The 26,294-nt window shown below is 48.4% G+C and overlaps 1 protein-coding gene across 1 annotated transcript in view; it reads right to left on the reverse strand.

Moving 5' to 3' along the window:
- Positions 1 to 2,113: 2,113 nt before the first annotated feature.
- The window catches only part of LOC123760180 (uncharacterized protein PF3D7_1120600-like), a 72,339-nt gene continuing 48,158 nt past the window's right edge, over positions 2,114 to 26,294 (reverse strand). The window contains exons 14-17 of the mRNA XM_069325632.1: positions 4,121 to 5,776; positions 3,841 to 3,912; positions 2,248 to 2,469; positions 2,114 to 2,119 (exon numbers count right to left, since the gene is read on the reverse strand). Coding sequence (XP_069181733.1) covers positions 2,114 to 2,119; positions 2,248 to 2,469; positions 3,841 to 3,912; positions 4,121 to 5,776 — 1,956 coding nt within the window. The remainder of the gene's footprint in view (positions 2,120 to 2,247; positions 2,470 to 3,840; positions 3,913 to 4,120; positions 5,777 to 26,294) is intronic.

The raw sequence follows: 26,294 nt of genomic DNA on the forward strand, positions 1-26,294 counted from the left end.
TCCTGTCTCTTACTGTGTTTAACTTCAGAATATATATTCTCTGGGTGAGGTGGTGGATGACTGCCACAACAAGGGGGTATTAACTGGGTATTAAATGTTTTAATGAATAAAAGGATCAAAAGGGAAATGGATTAAATTATAATCATATTATTCAAAAATATTTTAGTAATAACTGTGTCTAGTTAAGTACGTACTATCTATATGTGTCTCCTGGTTAGTTCACAATTCTCGTTAAATAAAGTGACATTGGATTACTAATCGATTCCTCATAGTATTTTGAAATTAAATTGAGATCCATTCTAAACAATTTTGACTGTTCCCTCAATCCGCCGCAAAAAGCTCCTTACAGTGTGGTTATCTTGAGATCTTGAGGTTATCTTGAGATGATTTCGGGTCTTTTTTTTTAGTGTCCCCGCGGCAAGGTCCTAGACCAGGCCTCCACCCCCAGGAAGCAGCCCGTGACAGCTGACTAACACCCAGGTACCTATTTTACTGTTAGGTAACAGAGGCATAGGGTCAAAGAAACTCTGTCCATTGTTTCTCGCCGGCGCCCGGGATCGAACCCAGGACCACAGGATCACAAGTCCAGCGTGCTGTCCGCTCGGCCGACCGGCTCCCTGGTTCAGTTGTGGATCAGTTGTTGTGCCTATAATCTTCAGAAACTGAATGTGTCTCTTAACCCTGATAAAACTGTTCACTATATTCCCCCTTGGAAAGATGTGGAGGTCTCTCTGCATTACACTCCCATCAGTGTAAAACAAATGTATAACACTGACATTTTGAGATGTATAACATTAGAAGCTATTGACAGTCATCTTCAAATTCTCAAACCGACTGAATCCTATGCCTTTACTGATGGCTCTGTGCAGTTAGGCACTGGTAGAACAGGTTGTGCATGTGCAGTATATAAAGGGAATGAAATGATCATGTCTAGTACACAGAGATTGAACAACTGGGCAAGCACGACACAGACCGAGCTATTGGGCATTTATCTAGCCACTGAATACCTTAAACTCAATGGTGGTGGAGTTATTTTCTGTGACTCTAAAAGTGCTCTGCAGTCCTTAAATAACCCATCACAATGTATGTCGGAAGTAGTATTAAATTAATATTAATATTAATTAGTATTAATATTAAATGGAATGTAATTTTTGCCAATGATAATAACTCTTGTATAAAATTTGTGTGGATCCCATCCCATGTTGGAGTTGGAAAACATGACTTTGTAGATCGATTGGCCAATGAGGCTTGCAGGAAAGAAAACATTGATTATGACTTTGGACTATCTTATGCAGTTATTAGAAACATACACATTAAAGAAATTAATTCAGATTTAGAAGAACTAAGAAATGCCCAGAGACCTGAAAGCTGCAGTATTAAAAGTTATGACAAGTTCTGTAATAATAGGTATTTGTATGGTCAGCACAGTAACCGGACCAGGCAATGTGATGTAGTAATTGCGCGAATTCGCCTTGGCTATAGACACATCTGGCAGGTTAGTGTAGCTGAGCCACTACCAGAATATTCAGATTGGAAACTCTGAAAAACCTTTAATCCATTCACTAGGACACTATATTGTTGGGTGTGAAACCGTAAAGGACTTTAGACCTCCTGGCCTCTTGTACCACCAACTGTGTAACTATTTAATTAACTCAGGTGTTCTGGACGACATCCTAACAATTTACCCAAAATTTGCTTGTCCATTTTAAAGAATGAAGAACAATTTTATTTATATTACTTCTAAGCTGCATCACGTATGAACCCATCCCTGTCCTTGTGTGGCAGTGCACAGAAGAAAGTTGTTTTCACATCTCCATACATTAAAACATTGATTGTGACCATGATATATATGTGCTTCGGCCTACAGTTTAGACCTATTGTCTTATGTATGACCCTCTGTCCTGCGTGACAGTGAATACTAGCATTATCCTCACTTAAGACTTAATCGAAATCCACAGATAAGGCAAAATTGTAATTAATTTTGTCAATAAGGCTATTAATAATAATAATAATAATAATCATTTCTCCCATGTTTCTTCTGTTCTTCGTAACTTTAAATTTTGTTCCTTTGATCTGTCCTCACAAGTTATGCCTCATATATCCGAGACAATTCTCATGACTGAAAAAATAGAGCAGAATCAGTCTTTAAGTTATTGTTGCATTTTCTAATGTTTATTTTTTTAACATGATGAACACAGAACTCTTTGTGGATAGTTGTACAAGTTGTGCCAGTGATCTCGTCCTTACAGAACTGTGGATCAGCTCCAGGGGAGTGGGAGATGTGTGCAGCTTTGTGCAGTCTCTCTTATTGGTTGCATGTTGCAGCGGCTTGGCGCTTTCGTCCACACCTGTCTCTTCCACAGCTGTCTCTTCCACAGGTGTGTCTTCCACAGCTGTCTCTTCCACAGCTGTCTCTTCCACAGGTGTGTGGCTGCCAGCAGCAACACATGTTCCAGTAACAACAATGTACTGTAGGATCAACGTTATTATAGTTTAATCAACGACGCCCGGTGATTCCGGGGGTCAACGTCCCCGCGGCCCGGTCTCTGGCCAGGCCTCATGGTTGGTGTTCTATTCAACCAGACTGTCGGCCGCGGCTGACGTATGAATAACAGCCTGGTTGATCAGGTTTCCTTTGGAGGTGCTTATCCAGTTTTTTATTTTGAAAAACTGTGTTTTTCATGTGTGGGAAATCTTCGAAACCTCGTTACCGATTACTTTGAAATTTTGACACAACGTTGCATTCGAATTACACACAGAAATCACAATAGCGTGATGCATCAAATGAACAAATCGACAAGGGCCGTGACGAGGATTCGAACCTGCGTCCGGGAACATCCCAAACGCTACCTAAATCGACTGAGCTACGACAAGGAACATTTCCATGTCGTTGTTCAGTCGATTAAGGCAGTGTCTGGGATGCTCTCGGACGTTGGTTCGAATCCTCGTCACGGAACTTGTGGATTTGTTGCTTTCGAATACGCGCGTGTTTCTATATACCTACTATATATATGCCACACCGGTGACAGGTAAAAACATGCTTTTTTTAAAACAGCGCCATCTGCTGCACATAATAGCAACACACGCTATACCAAATATGTTATGATTCCATTTCAATGTTTCCGATTGCATTGATAAATTGAATTTTCATAGATTTCGATTTATTTTCATTTCGATTTAATTAATTTGTGTGACATGACACTGGAATCGAGCAGTGTTGTGTACCATACCGTTCATTTTGTGTGTATAATTTATTTATTTTTTAATTCTTTTCCATTTCGTTTTTTTTAACTGTTGTAATAATTTTTTGTGATGGAAACATCAGCTCATTTGATGTTCCCATTTTTCTGATGGGAACACCAGATAATTTGTAATGCATTGGATGAGGGAGAAGGGAATGATGGGGAGGACGAGGGGACGGGGGAGGGGAGAATGGTGGGGAGGACGAGGGGACGGGGGAGGGGAGAATGCTGGGGAGGACGGGGGATAGTTGCTGTGCCTCACAGCAACGCGTGGCCGGGTACAGCTAATATATAATAATTACGTAATGTAATACATCATGACTCTTCCCATGTGATCATATTATTAGAAAATAACATTTTCCCCTCAAACGTAATTATAATTTGGCTGCCCATCTGACCTCACACATGTGTGGCAATTGTCAAACCTGGCCGTATGTTGAGTAGCTGGCCTACAGGTAGCATAGTCGAGCGAAACATCTAAACCACTCATAAAACACTAACTACGGTCACACTTTGTTCAGAAGATCTTGTGTATTACTGCGTATTTGAAGGAGAAGCTTTAATACACACCGTATCATACACACAGGTGCCCACACACCTGGAGAGACACCTGCACACTGCGGCCACCTGTGATTGCGACCACCTCCCTTCCCGGGGTCTTGTGGCTCACCTGGAAAAAAAAAATAGAATAATGCTAAGATTTTATCATTATACACAAATGCAATTTCGTGCAATATGTAAATCATTTGTTTGTCACATTCAACTGTTAAGATCAATTGTTTTCTTTAGCATATGTGAATGGTGCAGTTAATTTAATAACTACAAATGAACGTCATCCGGACATGTGGCCCCATACATCTGGACATGTGGCCCCATACATGTGGACATGTGGCCCCATACATGTGGACATGTGGCCTCATACATGTGGACATGTGGCCCCCATACATCTGGTCTACACCAGATTGGTCTACTGTAGGATGGTGTTCTGTAGGATGATCTACTATAGGAAAGTCTACTGTAGGATGGTCTACTGTAGGATGGTCTACTGTAGGATGGTCTACTGTAGGATGGTATACTGTAGGATGGTCTACTGTAGGATGGTCTGCACCAGCTTGGTCTACCGTAGGATGGTCTACTCCAGCTTGGTCTACTGTAGGATGGTCTACTGTAGGATGGTCTACACCAGCTTGGTCTACTGTAGGATGGTGTTCTGTAGGATGGTCTACTGTTGTATGGTCTACTGTAAGATGGTCTACTGTAGGATGATCTACTGAAGGATGATCTACTGTAGGATGGTCTACACCACCTTGGTCTACAGTAGGATGGTCTACTGTACGATGGTCTACTGAAGGATGGTCTACTGAAGGATGGTCTACTGTAGGATGGTCTACTCCAGCTTGGTCTACAGTAGGATGGTCTACTGTAGGATGGTGTACTGTAGGATGATCTACTGTAGGATGATATACTGTAGGATGGTGTACTGTAGGATGGTCTACTGTTGGATAGTCTACTGTAGGATGGTCTACTGAAGGATGGTCTACTGTAGGATGGTGTACTGTAGGATGATCTACTGTAGGATGGTCTACTGTAGGATGGTGTACTGTAGGATGGTCTACTGTTGGATAGTCTACTGTAGGATGGTCTACTGAAGGATGGCCTACTGTAGGATAGTGTTCTGTAGGATGGGGTACTGTAGGATGGTCTACTGTAGGATGGTCTACTGAAGGATGGTCTACTGTTGGATGGTCTACTGTAAGATGGTTTACTGTTGGATGGTCTACTGTAGGATTGTCTACTGAAGGATGGTCTACTGTAGGATGGTGTACTGTAGGATGGTCTACTGTAGGATGGTCTACTAGCGGATGGTATACTGTAGGATGGTCTACTAAAGGATGGTGTAATGTAGGATGGTCTACTGAAGGATGGTCTACTGTAGGATGGTCTACTGTAGGAAGGTCTACTGTAGGATGGTCTACTGAAGGATGGTCTACTGTAGGATGGTCTACTCCAGCTTGGTCTACTGTAGGATGGTCTACTGAAGGATGGTGTACTGTAGGATGGTCTACTGTTGGATAGTCTACTGTAGGATGGTCTACTGTAGGATGGTGTACTGTAGGATGGTCTACTGAAGGATGGTCTACTGTAGGATGGTCTACTGAAGGATGGTCTATTGTAGGATGGTCTACTGTAGGATGGTCTACTGTTGGATGGTCTACTGTAGGATGGTCTACTGTAGGATGGTCTACTGTAGGATGGTCTACTGTAGGATGGTCTACTGAAGGATGGTCTATTGTAGGATGGTCTACTGTAGGATGGTCTACTGTTGGATGGTCTACTGTAGGATGGTCTACTGTAGGATGGTCTACTGTAGGATGGTCTACTATAGGATGGTCTACTGTAGGATGGTCTACTGTAGGATGGTCTACTGTTGGATAGTCTACTGTAGGATGGTCTACTGTAGGATGGTGTACTGTAGGATGGTCTACTGAAGGATGGTCTACTGTAGGATGGTCTGCATCAGCTTGGTCTACATACTAAGGGAGGTATACAGGTATACTAGAGGGAGTATACAGGCATACTAGAGGGGGTATACTAGAGGGGGTATACTAGATGAGGTATACAGGTATACAAGAGGGAGTATACAGGTATACTAGAGGGAGGTATACAGGTATACTAGAGGGGGTATACAGGTATACTAGAGGGAGTATACAGGTATACTAGAGGGGGTATACATGTATAATAGAGGGAGTATACAGGTATACTAGAGGATGTATACAGGTATACTAGAGGGAGTATACAGGTACACTAGAGGGGGTATACTAGAGGAGGTATGCAGGTATACAAGAGGGAGTATACAGGTATACTAGAGGGAGGTATACAGGTATACTAGAGGGGTATACAGGTATACTAGAGGGAGTATACAGGTATACTAGAGGGGGTATACAGGCATACTAGAGGGAGTATACAGGTATACTAGAGGATGTATACAGGTATACTAGAGGGAGTATACAGGTATACTAGAGGGGGTATACTAGAGGAGGTATACAGGTATACTAGAGGGGGTATACTAGAGGAGGTATACAGGTATACTAGAGGGGGTATACTAGAGGAGGTATACAGGTATACTAGAGGGGTATACAGGTATACTAGAGGGAGTATACAGGTATACTATAGGGGGTATACAGGTATACTAGAGGGAGTATACAGGTATACTAGAGGGGGTATACAGGTATACTTGAGGGAGTATACAGGTATACTAGAGGGCGTATACAGTTATACTAGATGAAGTATACAGGTATACAATAGGGGGTATACCTAAAGAACAGAATCCTGCTATATAATGTAATATACTTATTAATAGTATATTAATTATAATCTACTCAACGTTTCGAGCCAAAACGTTTCATTGGTAGTCCGTGAAGACACGAGGAACCATCTGATCTATGAGGTTGTTGTTGTTGATGATTCAGCTCCTCGGAACAACACGTTTCAAGTATCACGGGCTATGGCGATCCCGGAGTGGACTAAGGGAAGTAAGTTGGATTTACAATGATGTCAGGAGAAGGGCCAGTGTGGTGACGTGCCCAATACACTAAGCATGTGTCTAGACCTGGCTGTGGCCTAGACACCCACAGACCTGGCTGTGGCCTAGACACCCACAGACCTGGCTGTGGCCTAGACACCCACAGACCTGGCTGTGGCCTAGACACACCCACAGACCTGGCTGTGGCCTAGACACACCCACAGACCTGGCTGTGGCCTAGACACACCCACAGACCTGGCTGTAGCCTAGACACACCCATAGACCTGGCTGTGGCCTAGACACACCCACAGACCTGGCTGTGGCCTAGACACACCCACAGACCTGGCTGTGGCCTAGACACACCCACAGACCTGGCTGTGGCCTAGACACACCCACAGACCTGGCTGTGGCCTAGACACACCCACAAACCTGGCTGTGGCCTAGACACACCCACAGACCTGGCTGTGGCCTAGACACACCCACAGACCTGGTTGTGGCCTAGACACACCCACAGACCTGGCTGTGGCCTAGACACACCCATAGACCTGGCTGTGGCCTAGACACACCCACAGACCTGGCTGTGGCCTAGACACACCCACAGACCTGGCTGTGGCCTAGACACACCCACAGACCTGGCTGTGACCTAGACACACCCACAGACCTGGCTGTGGCCTAGACACACCCACAGACCTGGCTGTGGCCTAGACACACCCACAGACCTGGCTGTGGCCTAGACACACCCACAGACCTGGCTGTGGCCTAGACACCCACAGACCTGGCTGTGGCCTAGACACACCCACAGACCTGGCTGTGGCCTAGACACACCCACAGACCTGGCTGTGGCCTAGACACACCCACAGACCTGGCTGTGGCCTAGACACACCCACAGACATGGCTGTGGCCTAGACACAGGAGCACAAGTGACAAGACGGTAGAGTTGTTGTGTTGCCCCTGCGCGGCCCGGGTCTCCTCACACCTGGCCAGTACTGCCTCTTAGAATGACTCCCTAACTGCTAAAATTAACAATATATCAAATTTAGACGTCAAATTTCCCCCAACGGACAAAATATGATGTACAACAAATCATAGCGGCTCATAAAAACCTCCGTTTTCTATGCTGGAGGGTGTTTGTTTAAGTTAGGTTAGGTTCGGGTGGTTCTATACGATATTTTCTGTACATGTTGGGAATACGGACTGAGGCTTCATCACTGTCTGTCTGTCTGTCTGTGGTGCAATACCTGAGCAACCGTGATAGGGTGTTAACAGCCTTTAATCATATAAATTAATGATTAGTTTAAATAACCTGGTGACTAATGGGAGTTAGTTGATGCGAGTGTGAGGCAGGTGTCGCCGCCTGCTGCCTCAACATTAATCTCGCCGGCACGCTGTCCCCGCTCATCCCTTTATTAATGGTGGAAGCTCTTGAATGTGTGGTACACACCACTAACGATCTCTAACACCTCAAAACACCTGAGAAGACACCAGAACACCTGACAAGAGACCAGAACACCTGAGAAGACACCAGAACACCTGAGAAGACACCAGAACACCTGAGAAGACACCAGAACACCTGAGAAGAGACCAGAACACCTGAGAAGACACCAGAACACCTGAGAAGACACCAGAACACCTGAGAAGACACCAGAACACCTGAGAAGAGACCAGAACACCTGAGAAGACACCAGAACACCTGAGAAGACACCAGAACACCTGAGAAGACACCAGAACACCTGAGAAGAGACCAGAACACCTGAGAAGAGACCAGAACACCTGAGAAGAGACCAGAACACCTGAGAAGAGACCAGAACACCTGAGAAGAGACCAGAACACCTGAGAAGACACCAGAACACCTGAGAAGAGACCAGAACACCTGAGAAGACACCAGAACACCTGAGAAGACACCAGAACACCTGAGAAGACACCAGAACACCTGAGAAGAGACCAGAACACCTGAGAAGAGACCAGAACACCTGAGAAGAGACCAGAACACCTGAGAAGAGACCAGAACACCTGAGAAGAGACCAGAACACCTGAGAAGATACCAGAACACCTGAGAAGAGACCAGAACACCTGAGAAGAGACCAGAACACCTGACAAGAGACCAGAACACCTGAGAAGACACCAGAACACCTGACAAGAGACCAGAACACCTGAGAAGACACCAGAACACCTGAGAAGACACCAGAACACCTGACAAGAGACCAGAACACCTGAGAAGATACCAGAACACCTGACAAGAGACCAGAACACCTGAGAAGACACCGGAACACCTGACAAGAGACCAGAACACCTGAGAAGACACCAGAACACCTGACAAGAGACCAGAAAACCTGAGAAGACACCAGAACACCTGACAAGAGACCAGAACACCTGAGAAGATACCAGAACACCTGGCAAGAGACCAGAACACCTGACAAAAGACCAGAACACCTGACAAGAGACCAGAACACCTGGCAAGAGACCAGAACACCTGACAAGAGACCAGAACACCTGACAAAAGACCAGAACACCTGACAAGAGACCAGAACACCTGGCAAGAGACCAGAACACCTGACAAGAGACCAGAACACCTGACAAGAGACCAGAACACCTGACAAGAGACCAGAACACCTGGCAAGAGACCAGAACACCTGACAAGAGACCAGAACACCTGCCAAGAGACCAGAACACCTGACAAGAGACCAGAACACCTGACAAGAGACCAGAACACCTGACAAGAGACCAGAACACCTGACAAGAGACCAGAACACCTGACAAGAGACCAGAACACCTGACAAGAGACCAGAACACCTGGCAAGAGACCAGAACACCTGACAAGAGACCAGAACACCTGACAAGAGACCAGAACACCTGACAAGTGACCAGAACACCTGACAAGAGACCAGAACACCTGACAAAAGACCAGAACACCTGACAAGAGTCCAGAACACCTGGCAAGAGACCAGAACACCTGACAAGAGACCAGAACACCTGACAAGAGACCAGAACACCTGGCAAGAGACCAGAACACCTGGCAAGAGACCAGAACACCTGACAAGAGACCAGAACACCTGACAAGAGACCAGAACACCTGGCAAGAGACCAGAACACCTGGCAAGAGACCAGAACACCTGGCAAGAGACCAGAACACCTGACAAGAGACCAGAACACCTGAGAAGAGACCAGAACACCTGACAAGAGACCAGAACACCTGGCAAGAGACCAGAACACCTGGCAAGAGACCAGAACACCTGGCAAGAGACCAGAACACCTGACAAGAGACCAGAACACCTGACAAGAGACCAGAACACCTGGCAAGAGACCAGAACACCTGACAAGAGACCAGAACACCTGGCAAGAGACCAGAACACCTGACAAGAGACCAGAACACCTGACAAGAGACCAGAACACCTGGCAAGAGACCAGAACACCTGACAAGAGACCAGAACACCTGACAAGAGACCAGAACACCTGACAAGAGACCAGAACACCTGACAAGAGACCAGAACACCTGACAAGAGACCAGAACACCTGACCAAACATGTCAGACTATACTCCCGTCATGGTAACTCATCAGCAGCTCAACCAACCATTCAAAATGAACTGAAAGAGTCAACAAAGTTCATGTTTTGTAGTATTAATTATTAGAGGCCACGAAAAGACGATTGAAAACTGAACCTTAGGCCTCCCCCTAGGCCTAGTGTAGCACACATGTGTATTGGGCCTAAGGTAGCCTACACTAGGCTTGGGAGTCCTTGGACAGGTTAGTGTAGGTTAGGTTCAGTGTGGGGTAGGTCGGGTTAGGTTCAGTGTGGGTAGGTCGGGTCAGGTTCAGTGTGTGTAGGTCGGGTTAGGTTCAGTGTGGGTAGGTCGGGTTAGGTTCAGTATGGGTAGGTCGGGTTAGGTTCAGTGTGGTGTAGGTCGGGTCAGGTTCAGTGTGGGGTAGTTCGGGTTAGGTTCAGTGTGGGGTAGGTCGGGTCAGGTTCAGTGTGGGTAGGTCGAGTCAGGTTTAGTGTGGGTAGGTCGAGTCAGGTTTAGTGTAGGTAGGTCGGGTCAGGTTCAGTGTGGGTAGGTCGGGTTAGGTTCAGTGTGGGGTAGGTCGGGTCAGGTTCTTTGTGGGTAGGTCGGGTTAGGTTCAGTGTGGGTTGGTCGGGTCAGGTTCAGTGTGGGTAGGTCGGGTCAGGTTCTTTATGGGTAGGTCGGGTTAGGTTCAGTGTGGGTAGGTCGGGTTAGGTTCAGTGTGGGTTGGTCGGGTCAGGTTCAGTGTGTGTAGGTCAGGTCAGGTTCAGTGTGGGTTGGTCGGGTCAGTTTCAGTGTGTGTAGGTCGGGTCAGGTTCAGTGTGGGTTGGTCGGGTTAGGTTCAGTGTGGGTAGGTCGGGTCAGGTTCAGTGTGGGGTAGGTCGGGTCAGGTTCAGTGTGGGTAGGTCGGGTCAGGTTCAGTGTGGGTAGGTCGGGTCAGGTTCAGTGTGGGTTGGTCGGGTTAGGTTTAGTGTGGGTTGGTCGGGTCAGATTCAGTGTGGGTTGGTCGGGTTAGGTTCAGTGTGGGTAGGTCGGGTCAGGTTCAGTGTGGGTTGGTCGGATTAGGTTCAGTGTGAATACGTCGGGTCAGGTTCAGTGTGGGTTTGTCGGGTTAGGTTCAGTGTGGGTAGGTCGGTCAGGTTCAGTGTGGGTTGGTCGGGTTAGGTTCAGTGTGGGTAGGTCGGATTATGTTCAGTATGGGTAGGTCGGGTCAGGTTCAGTGTGGATAGGTCGGGTTAGGTTCAGTGTGGGTAGGTCGGATCAGGTTCAGTGTGGGTTGGTCGGGTTAGGTTCAGTGTGGGTAGGTCGGGTTAGGTTCAGTGTGGGGTAGGTCGGGTCAGGTTCAGTGTGTGAAGGTCGGGTCAGGTTCAGTGTGGGGTAGGTCGGATCAGGTTCAGTGTGTGAAGGTCAGGTCAGGTTCAGTGTGTGAAGGTCGGGTCAGGTTCAGTGTGGGTAGGTCGGATCAGGTTCAGTGTGGGTTGGTCGGGTCAGGTTCAGTGTGTGAAGGTCGGGTCAGGTTCAGTGTGGGGTAGGTCGGGTCAGGTTCAGTGTGTGAAGGTCGGGTCAGGTTCAGTGTGGGGTAGGTCGGGTCAGGTTCAGTGTGTGAAGGTCGGGTCAGGTTCAGTGTGGGTTGGTCGGGTTAGGTTCAGTGAGGGTAGGTCGGGTTAGGTTCAGTGTGGGTAGGTCGGGTTAGGTTCAGTGTGGGTTGGTCGGGTCAGGTTCAGTGTGTGTAGGTCAGGTCAGGTTCAGTATGGGGTAGGTCGGGTCAGGTTCAGTGTGGGTAGGTCGGGTACTCACCTAGTTGTGTTTGCGGGGGTTGAGCTCTGGCTCTTTGGTCCCGCCTCTCAACCGTCAATCAACAGATGTACAGATTCCTGAGCCTATCGGGCTCTGTCATATCTACACTTGAAACTGTGTATGGAGTGAGCCTCCACCACATCACCCCCTAATGCATTCCATTTGTCAACCACTCTGACACTAAAAAAGTTCTTTCTAATATCTCTGTGGCTCATTTGGGCACTCAGTTTCCACCTGTGTCCCCTTGTGCGTGTTCCCCTTGTGTTAAATAGACTGTCTTTATCTACCCTATCAATCCCCTTCAGAATCTTGAATGTGGTGATCATGTCTCCCCTAACTCTTCTGTCTTCCAGCGAAGTGAGGTTTAATTCCCGTAGTCTCTCCTCGTAGCTCATACCTCTCAGCTCGGGTACTAGTCTGGTGGCAAACCTTTGAACCTTTTCCAGTTTAGTCTTATCCTTGACTAGATATGGACTCCATGCTGGGGCTGCATACTCCAGGATTGGCCTGACATATGTGGTATACAAAGTTCTGAATGATTCTTTACACAAGTTTCTGAATGCCGTTCGTATGTTGGCCAGCCTGGCATATGCCGCTGATGTTATCCGCTTGATATGTGCTGCAGGAGACAGGTCTGGCGTGATATCAACCCCCAAGTCTTTTTCCTTCTCTGACTCCTGAAGAATTTCCTCTCCCAGATGATACCTTGTATCTGGCCTCCTGCTCCCTACACCTATCTTCATTACATTACATTTGGTTGGGTTAAACTCTAACAACCATTTGTTCGACCATTCCTTCAGCATGTCTAGGTCTTCTTGAAGCCTCAAACAGTCCTCTTCTGTTTTAATCCTTCTCATAATTTTAGCATCGTCCGCAAACATTGAGAGAAATGAATCGATACCCTCCGGGAGATCATTTACATATATCAGAAACAAGATAGGACCGAGTACAGAGCCCTGTGGGACTCCACTGGTGACTTCACGCCAATCGGAGGTCTCACCCCTCACCGTAACTCTCTGCTTCCTATTGCTTAGATACTCCCTTATCCACTGGAGCACCTTACCAGCTACACCTGCCTGTCTCTCCAGCTTATGTACCAGCCTCTTATGCGGTACTGTGTCAAAGGCTTTCCGACAATCCAAGAAAATGCAGTCCGCCCAGCCCTCTCTTTCTTGCTTAATCTGTGTCACCTGATCGTAGAATTCTATCAAGCCTGTAAGGCAAGATTTACCCTCCCTGAATCCATGTTGGCGATTTGTCACGAAGTCCCTTCTCTCCAGATGTGTTACCAGGTTTTTTCTCACGATCTTCTCCATCACCTTGCATGGTATACAAGTCAAGGACACTGGCCTGTAGTTCAGTGCCTCTTGTCTGTCGCCCTTTTTGTATATTGGGACCACATTCGCCGTCTTCCATATTTCTGGTAGGTCTCCCGTCTCTAGTGATTTACTATACACTATGGAGAGTGGCAAGCAAAGTGCCTCTGCACACTCTTTCAGTACCCATGGTGAGATCCCATCTGGACCAACCGCCTTTCTAACATCCAGATCCAGCAGGTATCTCTTGACCTCCTCTCTCGTAATTTCGAACTCCTCCAAGGCCGCCTGGTTTACCTCCCTTTCTCCTAGCACAGTGACCTCACCCTGTTCTATTGTGAAGACCTCCTGGAACCTCTTGTTGAGTTCCTCACACACCTCTCTGTCATTCTCTGTATACCTGTCCTCGCCTGTTCTAAGTTTCAATACCTGTTCTTTCACTGTTGTTTTCCTTCTGATGTGACTGTGGAGTAGCTTTGGTTCGGTCTTGGCTTTGTTTGCTATATCATTTTAAAAAATTTTCTCTGCTTCTCTTCTCACCCTGACGTACTCATTCCTGGTTCTCTGGTATCTCTCCCTACTTTCTGGTGTTCTGTTATTCCGGAAGTTCCTCCACGCCTTTTTGTTCAGTTTCTTCGCTTCCATACATGCCCTATTATACCATGGATTCTTTTGTTGCTTCTCGGATTTTTCCCTTTGGGCCGGGATGAACCTGTTTACTGCCTCCTGACACTTTTGGGTAACATAGTCCATCATACCCTGTACAGACTTGTCTCTGAGGTCTGTGTCCCAAGGTATTTCACTTAGGAAACTTCTCATCTGTTCATAATTCCCCTTTCGGTATGCCAGCCTTTTGATTCCTAGTTCTTTTTGGGGGGAGATAAGTCCTAGCTCTACCAGGTACTCAAAGTTCAATACACTGTGGTCACTCATTCCCAAGGGCGCTTCCATCTTAACTTCCCTTATATCCCATTCATTTAGGGTAAATATCAAATCAAGCATTGCTGGTTCATCTTCTCCTCTCATTCTTGTTGGCTCTTTGGTATGCTGGCTTAGAAAGTTTCTTGTTGCCACGTCCAGCAGCTTAGCTCTCCATGTTTCTGGTCCTCCATGCGGGTCTCTGTTCTTCCAATCTATCTTCCCATGGTTGAAGTCTCCCATAATTAGTAGTCCAGATCCATTCCTGCTAGCAACAGAAGCTGCTCTTTCTATTATGTTAATGGTGGCCATGTTGTTTCTATCATATTCCTGTCTAGGTCTTCTGTCATTTGGTGGTGGATTATATATGACTGCGACTATAATTTTTTTCCCTCCATTTGTTACAGTACCTGCTATGTAGTCACTGAAACCTTCACAGCCCTGAATATCCATCTCCTCAAAATCCCAGCCTTTTCTTACCAGCAGAGCTACACCACCCCCACCTCTTCCTTCCCTCTCTTTCCGCATAACATAATAGTCCTGTGGAAACACTGCATTTGTTATTGTTTTCGTGATCTTTGTTTCTGTGAGGGCTATTATGTCTGGGTTTTCCTCTAGTACCAGTTCTCCAAGCTAATTTGCTTTATTTGTAATTCCATCTATGTTAGTGTACATCGCTTTGAGGCTCACTTTCTTCTGTCCCTTCTCAAATCGCCTCCTTGGTGAGTGTTCTGCTCGTAGGGGAGGCTGTTCCATGGGTGTGAGGACCTGTGAGGTGGGTAACAGGATCTCAGAGGATACTGGAATGAGGGGCGGGGGATCCAGTGAAGGGGGAGGGACAGGGAGGGTATGGGGTGAAAGGGGAGGGAGGACGGGAAGGAAAGGGGGGGAGGGAGGACTCGGGAGGAGGGGAGGGGTAGAAGGGTGGGGATTGGGTGTGGGGGGAGGGAGATTTGGCTGAACTTTTGAGTGGGGGCAGGGAGGGTTTGGGGTAGGGGGGTTTTCTATGCAGAGGAGGGAGGCGGGGTTGTCCTCCCTTCTGGTGTTACTGGGTAGCTGGTTGTGGGTTCCCCCCTCGCCTCTGGGGGTGTTGTGTTGGGAGCTGTGACTTCCTGGTTTTCCCCTCTCGCCCTGCGCCTCTTCCTTGCTTCTGCCGCCACGGCTCTCTCCTCCCTTGTCATGTCTCGCTGGAGGAATACATTTTTTAATTTTCCCACGTTTTTCAGGGAGCTCTTCCTTGATAGGATCCTCTCCTTTGTGTTCTCGTTTGCAAACACTATCTTTATCATTCGGTCTCGGTCTTTGTTGTACCGGCCTAGCCTGAAAACCTTCTTAATGCTATGCTCGGCCCCTTCCATGTCTAGTGCCTTTAGTACTTCATTCACTGCTGCTTTGTCCTTGTCATTCCACTCTGTCCTATTGGTTCCTTCCTGTTCCCTAATACCCACAGCAACCACTGATCTTTTCCTTTCCAGCAGTTGGCTAGTGGAGCGTGCCGCCTCCTGCGAGGTGGCTGCTTTCATGGCCACCTCCATCACTGCAGTCATTACTTCAGAGTTATTTTTTTTAGTATTTCCGCAAATGTTGCTTTTATTGTGGCATTCTCATCCAGAAAACTATTACCACCTTCTCCCTGGGTGGTTTTCTGACTCTCAGCCTCGATACCATTCTCTTTGAGGGTTCTAATCTCCTCCTTTGCTGCTGTCAGCTGTCTTTTCAGGTTGCTTATTTCGTTCTTCATTTCCTGCATCATTTCTTGCATCTCACTCTTGATGTCCTCCAGAAACTGGGCGAACATTTCCTTCATCTCGTCACCTTGGCTCTTTCCTGCTCCCCTGGGACCTCTGGCTGCCATCTTGACCCTGTTGGGATGGGGGAGAGAGAGAGAGGGGGAGAGAGAGAGAGAGAGAGAGAGACAGAGAGAGAGAGAGAGAGAGAGAGAGAGAGAGAGAGAGAGAGAGAGAGAGAGAAAGGGAGTGATAAAGGGAGAGATAAATGGGTGGGTGGGGGGGGATCCGACCCTTCCACTGAAGTGAGAAGAAGGTAGAAGGGGAGGGGGGGGAGGAGATGGAGAGAGAGGCGGGAGGGAGAAGAGAGGGAGAGAGTGGATGAGGAAGAGAGCGGGTGAGGGAGAGAGCGGGTAAGGGAGAGAGGGGGGGAGGTGTGTGTGTGGGCAGAGAGGGAGGGGGAAGGAAAGAGAGGGAGGGGGAGGGAGGGGGAAGGAAAGAGAGGGAGGGAGAGGGGGAGGGAGGGAGGGAGAGAGAGAGAGAGAGAGGGAGAGAGAGAGAGAGAGAGAGAGAGAGAGAGAGAGAGAGAGAGAGAGAGAGAGAGAGAGAGAGAGAGAGAGAGAGAGAGAGAGAGAGAGAGAGAGAGAGAGAGTGAGAGAGAGAGAGAGAGAGAGAGAGAGAGAGAGAGAGAGAGAGAGAGAGAGAGCAGGAGAGAGAGAGCAGGAGAGAGATAGTGGGAGTGGGAGAGAGGGAGTGAGAGAGAGGGAGTGGGAGAGAGGGAGAGTGGGGAGGGGAAGAGTGTGTGTATGGGCGATGCGGGGGACTGGGGGTGGGGGGGGACGGAGATGGCGACTAAGTCAGGTCAGGTCAGGTGGTGGGGTCAAGAGGGGGGGGGGGGGATAGTAAGGTCTATCCCAGGTGTTAATGCCTTTTCCCCTGACTGAACAATTGTGTGTGTGTGTACGCGTGCACGTGTGTGTGTGCGTGCACGTGTGTGTGTGTCTGTTTTAGCGTGTGCACACTTGTGTGCGTGTATACGTACGTGGGCGGGCGTGCTTGTATGTGTCAAGATATCCCTTATGCGTTACCTCTGCCTAAATGAGCCACTCTGAGATTTTTAAATATATTCGATATCCTGAACGAGAATTTGATAATCTTTTACCTCAATCTGTACACCTGATTAATTGACCAGAGAGGGGTACATACCAGACTGCCTCCCGCTCACACAACCAGATGAGTAAGGGCAGGGCGATGTATGATGACGATGTTTATCCTTCGTTGTCTCCCACTAGGTGATTCACTAAATGCTGGTAGATTGATGAGGTCTTCTTCTCTGTCTACACAAAGCTCTGGAGTCAGTCACTGTATCGTTATGTGACAGTTCACTAATTCACTGTACCACTGATCACAGTCACCACTCAACAGCACAATCAGGTAGCTCCACGGCGGGTCGTCCCACCCGGTCAGGTCACACACTTACATGCACCGGTGATGCCCTAGCTCCACTTTTCGTTTCTTCGCCAAATCTTCGCACTATCGCTAGCGATATGACTATGCTATGTTGCACCCTGCTAGCTACACACTGCGAGAGGCCAAATACTATGATCTAGCCTCTATACTCCTTCAATGTCCCGAGAAATTGACGAATTTCCGCGGACCTCACTAATCGCGTGTCTCCTACAGACTACCCAGTTTCAGTGTGTGTAGGTCGGGTCAGGTTCAGTGTGGGTTGGTCGGGTTAGGTTCAGTGTGGGTAGGTCGGGTCAGGTTCAGTGTGGGGTAGGTCGGGTCAGGTTCAGTGTGGGTAGGTCGGGTCAGGTTCAGTGTGGGTAGGTCGGGTCAGGTTCAGTGTGGGTTGGTCGGGTTAGGTTTAGTGTGGGTTGGTCGGGTCAGATTCAGTGTGGGTTGGTCGGGTTAGGTTCAGTGTGGGTAGGTCGGGTTAGGTTCAGTGTGGGTTGGTCGGATTAGGTTCAGTGTGAATAGGTCGGGTCAGGTTCAGTGTGGGTTGGTCGGGTTAGGTTCAGTGTGAATAGGTCGGGTCAGGTTCAGTGTGGGTTGGTCGGGTTAGGTTCAGTGTGGGTTGGTCGGGTCAGGTTCAGTGTGGGGTAGGTCGGGTCAGGTTCAGTGTGAATAGGTCGGGTCAGGTTCAGTGTGGGTTGGTCGGGTCAGGTTCAGTGTGGGTTGGTCGGGTCAGGTTCAGTGTGGGGTAGGTCGGGTCAGGTTCAGTGTGGGGTAGGTCGGGTCAGGTTCAGTATGGGTAGGTCGGGTCAGGTTCAGTGTGGGTTGGTCGGGTCAGGTTCAGTGTGTGAAGGTCGGGTCAGGTTCAGTGTGGGGTAGGTCGGGTCAGGTTCAGTGTGGGGTAGGTCGGGTCAGGTTCAGTGTGGGTTGGTCGGGTCAGGTTCAGTGTGGGTTGGTCGGGTCAGGTTCAGTGTGGGTTGGTCGGGTCAGGTTCAGTGTGGGCTAGGTCGGGTCAGGTTAAGTTTGGTTGGGTTAGGCTAGGTTAAAATGAGTAAGGTTTGGTTACGTTATATCAGATTAGGTTTGGTTGGGGTTATCTTGAGGTTATCTTGAGATGATTTCGGGGCTTTAGTGTCCCCGCGGCCCGGTCCTCGACCAGGCCTCCACCCCCAGGAAGCAGCCCGTGACAGCTGACTAACACCCAGGTACCTTTTTTACTGCTAGGTAACAGGGGCATAGGGTGAAAGAAACTTTGCCCATTGTTTCTCGCCGGCGCCCGGGATCGAACCCAGGACCACAGGATCACAAGTCCAGTGTGCTGTCCGCTCGGCCGACCGGCTCCACCGCTTAGGTGGAGCTTAGGGGCAGCTTAGGTTAAGATAGGTTAGGTTATATTTGGTTTGTATGGGTTAGGTTAGGTTAAATTACGTTAGGTTAGCATATAATTTGTTTGGTTAGGTTCTCTAGTTAGACTTTAACTAGTTAGTTAGACTAGTTAGACTCTCTAGTTAGTTAGACTAAATGGCTCTAGTTTCCTGACTAGTCAGCAAGTGAGATCGATGTGGATGACATCTGGTGGGTGGCGTATCAAGATTAGCGCCATCTGTTGTGCTACATAGCATAATATCAAGTCCCTGATGTACGAGTGCTACCCTACGGTTTCCCCAGTGTCCCGTCCACCTAATGAATGACGTTTTTATGTCCACAGAAGTGACGTGTGGAGGCAATTGTACTGAGGAAGGCAGTTTACCTCGGGCAGTCCACAAACTCTTAGCTTGGTACTGAAAGCAGACTAAGTAAGCCGCCGTCGATCTGAGCAGTGTGTTAGCTGCTAATATACGCAGTGTTGACAGAGATTGGCGTACCCGGAATTGGCTTGGAAGAGTTGCAGATGACAGTGATGAAGTGCTGCTAGCAAGCTGCTAGAGGCTTCTGCCAGGGTGTTCGCTACCCGTGTATATGGTTGCTTGAGACCCCTGTCAGCATGCAACCCGTTCTCGCAAATTTAATAAGTCAATATTGACTTATTAGTTGCGTGCATAGGTGACATACTAAACATAATAGTTTCCCTTGAAAAGCTTCATAGAAAACACCGACCTTACCTAACCTACTTAGTATGTTAAAATAAGCATCTTATAGCTTCGTAATTACAATTGTTACTTAACCTATTATAGGTATAGGTTAGGTAATAATTGTAATTACGAAGCAATAAGATGCCTATACCTATTATAGGTATAGGTTAGGTAATAATTGTAATTACGAAGCAATAAGATGCTTATTTTAACATACTAAGTAGGTTAGGTAAGGTCGGTGTTTTCTATGAAGCTTTTCAAGGGAAACTATTATGTTAAGTATGTCACCTATGCACATATGTAATAAGTCAATATTGACTTATTAAATTTGCGAGAACGGGTTGCAACATGTTGCTGAAGTCCTCTACCAGTGAGTGAATGGAGAGCGCAGGTGGGGTGTAGATACCTCATGATACTGTATCGGTGGACAGGCCCACGTAAAAGGTGAACTCGCCAGTGTTTCCCCGGACAAGTGGATAGGGTACTGGGACTTGAGATGAGAAACGCTGGAGTTAGTGAACACTGCAAACGAATTTGTGTCCTGCGTAAAAGTGACACTACGGTATATAAGTGTAGAAATACTCTATTTATATATTTATTTATGGCGACGGTGAATATATTGGTGAAGAAAAGCGTGTATGGTATGGTGTAGGGAGCCGGTCGGCCGAGCGGACAGCACGCTGGATTTGTGATCCTGTGGTCCTGGATTCGATCCCAGGCGCCGGCGAGAAACAATGGGCAGAGTTTCTTTTACCCTATGCCCCTGTTACCTAGCAGTAAAATAGGTACCTGGGTGTTAGTCAGCTGTCACGGGCTGCTTCCTGGGGGTGGAGGCCTGGTCGAGGACCGGGCCGCGGGGACACTAAAGCCCCGAAATCATCTCAAGATAACTTCAAGATAAGATGGTCTATCCCCCCCCCCCCCATTATTCATTGCAGTACTTCAGTTCTTGAAAGCCTACTACCGACTTGGGGTCAGATACACTAAAAGCGGTTAGTCCATCCGGAACCCAGTTACTGGTCCTAAGTGGCCGTACAAGTACCTTACCATACAAGTACCATTACTGTGCCAGTACCAGTACCGTACCCGTACCTTACCAGTTCCCTACAAGTACCTTACCAGTACCAGAACTGTACCAGTACCCTACAAGAACCTTACCAGTACCAGAACTGTACCAGTATCCTACAAGTATCTTACCAGTATCCTACAAGTACCTTACCAGTATCCTACAAGTACCTTACCAGTACTGTACCAGTACCGCACCAGTACCAGTACTGTACCAGTACCGCACCAGTACCGCACCAGTACCAGTACTGTACCAGTACCGCACCAGTACCGTACCAGTACCAGGGAGTGTGTTGGCCTCAGTGACAGAGTACCTACACTCTCTGCCTCTGGACCCCAGTATTATCCTTCACCGTAGGGCTCCGGGACCCCAGTATTATCCTTCACCGTAGGGCTCCAGGACCCCAGTATTATCCTTCACCGTAGGGCTCCGGGACCCCAGTATTATCCTTCACCGTAGGGCTCCGGGACCCCAGTATTATCCTTCACCGTAGGGCTCCGGGACCCCAGTATTATCCTTCACCGTAGGGCTCCGGGACCCCAATATTATCCTTCACTGTAGGGCTCCGGGACCCCAGTATTATCCTTCACTGTAGGGTTCCGGGACCCCAGTATTATCCTTCACTGTAGGGCTCCGGGACCCCAATATTATCCTTCACCGTAGGGCTCCGGGACCCTAGTATTATCCTTCACTGTAGGGTTCCGGGACCCCAGTATTATCCTTCACCGTAGGGCTCCGGGACCCCAGTATTATCCTTCACCGTAGGGCTCCGGGACCCCAGTATTATCATTCACCGTAGGGCTCCGGGACCCCAGTATTATCCTTCACCGTAGGGCTCCGGGACCCCAGTATTATCCTTCACCGTAGGGCTCCGGGACCCCAATATTATCCTTCACTGTAGGGCTCCGGGACCCCAGTATTATCCTTCACTGTAGGGTTCCGGGACCCCAGTATTATCCTTCACTGTAGGGCTCCGGGACCCCAATATTATCCTTCACCGTAGGGCTCCGGGACCCCAGTATTATTCTTCACTGTAGGGTTCCGGGACCCCAATATTATCCTTCACTGTAGGGCTCCGGGACCCCAATATTATCCTTCACCGTAGGGCTCCGGGACCCCAGTATTATCCTTCACCGTAGGGCTCCGGGACCCCAATATTATCCTTCACCGTAGGGCTCCGGGACCCCAATATTATCCTTCACCGTAGGGCTCCGGGACCCCAATATTATCCTTCACCGTAGGGCTCCGGGACCCCAATATTATCCTTCACCGTAGGGCTCCGGGACCCCAATATTATCCTTCACCGTAGGGCTCCGGGACCCCAGTATTATCCTTCACCGTAGGGCTCCGAGACCCCAGTATTATCCTTCACCGTAGGGCTCCGGGACCCCAGTATTATCCTTCACCGTAGGGCTCCGGGACCCCAATATTATCCTTCACCGTAGGGCTCCGGGACCCCAATATTATCCTTCACCGTAGGGCTCCGGGACCCCAATATTATCCTTCACCGTAGGGCTCCGGGACCCCAATATTATCCTTCACCGTAGGGCTCCGGGACCCCAATATTATCCTTCACCGTAGGGCTCCGGGACCCCAGTATTATCCTTCACCGTAGGGCTCCGGGACCCCAGTATTATCCTTCACCGTAGGGCTCCGGGACCCCAGTATTATCCTTCACCGTAGGGCTCCGGGACCCCAATATTATCCTTCACCGTAGGGCTCCGGGACCCCAATATTATCCTTCACCGTAGGGCTCCGGGACCCCAGTATTATCCTTCACCGTAGGGCTCCGGGACCCCAGTATTATCCTTCACCGTAGGGCTCCGGGACCCCAATATTATCCTTCACCGTAGGGCTCCGGGACCCCAATATTATCCTTCACCGTAGGGCTCCGGGACCCCAGTATTATCCTTCACCGTAGGGCTCCGGGACCCCAGTATTATCCTTCACCGTAGGGCTCCGGGACCCCAATATTATCCTTCACCGTAGGGCTCCGGGACCCCAATATTATCCTTCACCGTAGGGCTCCGGGACCCCAGTATTATCCTTCACCGTAGGGCTCCGGGACCCCAGTATTATCCTGCACCGTAGGGCTCCGGGACCCCAGTATTATCATTCACCGTAGGGCTCCGGGACCCCAATATTATCCTTCACCGTAGGGCTCCGGGACCCCAGTATTATCATTCACCGTAGGGCTCCGGGACCCCAATATTATCCTTCACCGTAGGGCTCCGGGACCCCAGTATTATCCTTCACCGTAGGGCTCCGGGACCCCAGTATTATCCTTCACCGTAGGGCTCCGGGACCCCAGTATTATCCTTCACCGTAGGGCTCCGGGACCCCAGTATTATCCCTCACCGTAGGGCTCCGGGACCCCAGTATTATCCTTCACCGTAGGGCTCCGGGACCCCAGTATTATCCTTCACCGTAGGGCTCCGGGACCCCAATATTATCCTTCACCGTAGGGCTCCGGGACCCCAATATTATCCTTCACCGTAGGGCTCCGGGACCCCAGTATTATCCTTCACCGTAGGGCTCCGGGACCCCAATATTATCCTTCACCGTAGGGCTCCGGGACCCCAGTATTATCCTTCACCGTAGGGCTCCGGGACCCCAATATTATCCTTCACCGTAGGGCTCCGGGACCCCAGTATTATCCTTCACCGTAGGGCTCCGGGACCCCAGTATTATCCTTCACCGTAGGGCTCCGGGACCCCAATATTATCCTTCACCGTAGGGCTCCGGGACCCCAGTATTATCCTTCACCGTAGGGCTCCAGGACCAAACGCCGGATTATGGAAGCAATCTTGGAAATGTACCTTAAAGGGAGATGGTTTGAGGGTACTGTGTTGTGGTGGTGGTGGTGGTGGTGGTGATGTTGGTGGTGATGTTGGTGGTGTTGGTGGTGATGGTGGTGATAGTGGTGGTGGTGGTGGTGATGGTGGTGGTGGTGGGGGAGTGGTTGTGGTGGTGGTGATGATGGTGGTGGTGGTGGTGGTGGTGGTGATGTTGGTGGTGATGTTGGTGGTGTTGGTGGTGATGGTGGTGATGTTGGTGGTGGTGATGATAGTGGTGGGGGAGTGGTTGTGGTGGTGGTGATGATGATGGTGGTGGTGTGGTGGTGGTGATGGTGATAGTGGTGGTGGTGGTGATGGTGGTGGTGATGGTGGTGATGGTGGGGGTGGTGGTGGTGGAGTGGTGGTGGTGGTGGTGGAGTGGTGGTGATGGTGGTGGTGGTTGGGGAGTGGTGGTGATGGTGGTGGTGGTTGGGGAGTGGTGGTGGTGGTGGGGGAGTGGTGGTGGTGGTGGTGATGGTGGTGGTGGTGGTGATGGTGGTGGTGGTGGTGATACTGGTGGTGGTGGGGGAGTGGTGGTGATGGTGGGGAAGGTGATGGTGGTGGTGATGGTGGTGGTGGTGGGGGAGTGGTGGTGATGGTGGGGATGGTGGTGGTGATGGTGGTGATGGTGGTGGTGGAGTGGTGGTGATGGTGGTGGTGGTTGGGGAGTGGTGGTGATGGTGGTGGAGTTGTGGTGGTGGGGGAGTGGTGGTGATGGCGGTGGTGGTGGGGGAGTGGTGGTGATGGTGGTGGTGGAGTGGTGGTGATGGTGGTGGAGTGGTGGTGGTGGTGATGGGGGAGTGGTGGTGATGGTGGTGGTGGTTGGGGAGTGGTGGTGATGGTGGTGGAGTTGTGGTGGTGGAGGAGTGGTGGTGATGGTGGTGGTGGTGGGGGAGTGGTGGTGATGGTGGTGGTGGAGTGGTGGTGATGGTGGTGGAGTGGTGGTGGTGGTGATGGGGGAGTGGTGGTGATGGTGATTAAATCAAAATGAAAATAATTCGAAACCTATGAAAATACAATTTATCAATGAAATTGCAAACATTGAAATGGAATCGTAACATATTTAGTATAGCGTGAGTTGCTCTTACGTGCAACAGATGGTGCTGCTTAAAAAAAAAGCATGTTTTTATCTGTCACAGGTGTGTCATTTATACTTATACTTATGAAATGAACGGTATGGCAAACAACACAGCTCAATTCCATCACAATGTCACACAAAACAATTAAATCAAAATTTAAATAAATCGAAATCTATGAAAATTCACTTTATCGACAAAAACCGAAACATTGAAATGGAATTCATAATATATTTAGTATATCATGTGTGTGTTGCTATTACGTGCGTGCAACAGATGACACTTTTTTTTAAAACAAACAAACATGTTTTTATCTGTCACAGGTGTAGTATATAGACAGTAGGTATATAAAAACACGCACATATTCGCAAGGAACGTTGTGTCAGAATTTCAAAGCAATCGGTAAAGAACTGAATGCACAACTACATTCAAGTGCATACCTGCCATCTTGATGGCCAGTGTTCGAGTCCCTTGGTGGGTGTGAGTCTCTAAAGTTCTATAATTCAAACTTGTGGTTTATAAGCAAGTTTGTGCATTAAGCATGGGCACCGAGTTCTCCCATATAACAGGGCTTGATGAAAAACGCGAGAGATCCCACACTGTCTCATTGCCTGGAGAGGATGGGATATCTGGTTGGCTAAATACCCCGGGATTCCCACCTCTTAGGGCTCTGAAGTATGGTGTAGTGGATACAAGTGCATACCTGCCATCTTTAAGGGAGTCTACCCTCACGCACCTTATTATCTAGAGACGAAGGTATATATATATATATATATATATATATATATATATATATATATATATATATATATATATATATATATATATATATATATATATATATATATATATTAGTATATTTTGGTAGCAGTCTTTCCTGTAGACATATATTATTAAATATGTTATACACTCTGTCGGCTATCATCCCGATTTGTGGATGAAACAATCGGGATGATAGCCGACAGAGTGTACCGTGATCCGGCCTGTACTCCTCTTGATATACCAGAAAACAGTCTGAGGAAACTACTCCAAGCTTGTACTAAAGAGGCACCCTTCTTGAGCCCGGATGGGCACATGTATAAACAAGTAGATGGGGTCGCCATGGGTTCTCCCCTAGGTGTCCTGTTTGCAAACTTCTACATGGGTACCATCGAGCGAAAAGTCTTAGTCGACATGAACTTGAAACCGGCCATATACTGCAGGTATGTTGACGACATTTTTACACAGGTACCTGATGTCAGACATCTGCAGGAGCTGAAGGAGGCATTTGAGCAGAATTCTGTGTTGCGTTTCACTTACGAGATGGAGAAGGATGGGAAGCTGCCTTTTCTAGATGTAACAGTCATGGAAAGGAGCGGAGTTTTCCACACTGCAGTCTACACTAAGGAAACAAACATAGGAATGTGCCTGAATGCCAACAGTGACTGCCCAGACAGGTACAAGAGGAGTGTTGTTAACGCATATGTCGACCGTGCCCTCAGCCACAGCTCAGAATGGAAGCAAGTCGACGAAGAACTCTGTAGGGTAAGGCAGGTCCTAGTCAACAACGGCTTCTCCAATGGTTTCGTGGAAGACATCATAAGAAGGAAAGTGAACGCCATGCAACCTCTGAAGAGACAACTAACACAACACCTATACCCCCTATTAGACTATTTTACAGGAACTTCTTTTCCACAGCCCATAAAACGGAGGAAAGGGTCCTGAAAGATATTGTCAGTAGAAACGTTATCCCTACAGACAAAAATCAGAGGATACAACTGGCGA

This window comes from Procambarus clarkii, chromosome 16 (assembly GCF_040958095.1).
Source record: "Procambarus clarkii isolate CNS0578487 chromosome 16, FALCON_Pclarkii_2.0, whole genome shotgun sequence".
Lineage (NCBI taxonomy): Eukaryota > Metazoa > Arthropoda > Malacostraca > Decapoda > Cambaridae > Procambarus > Procambarus clarkii.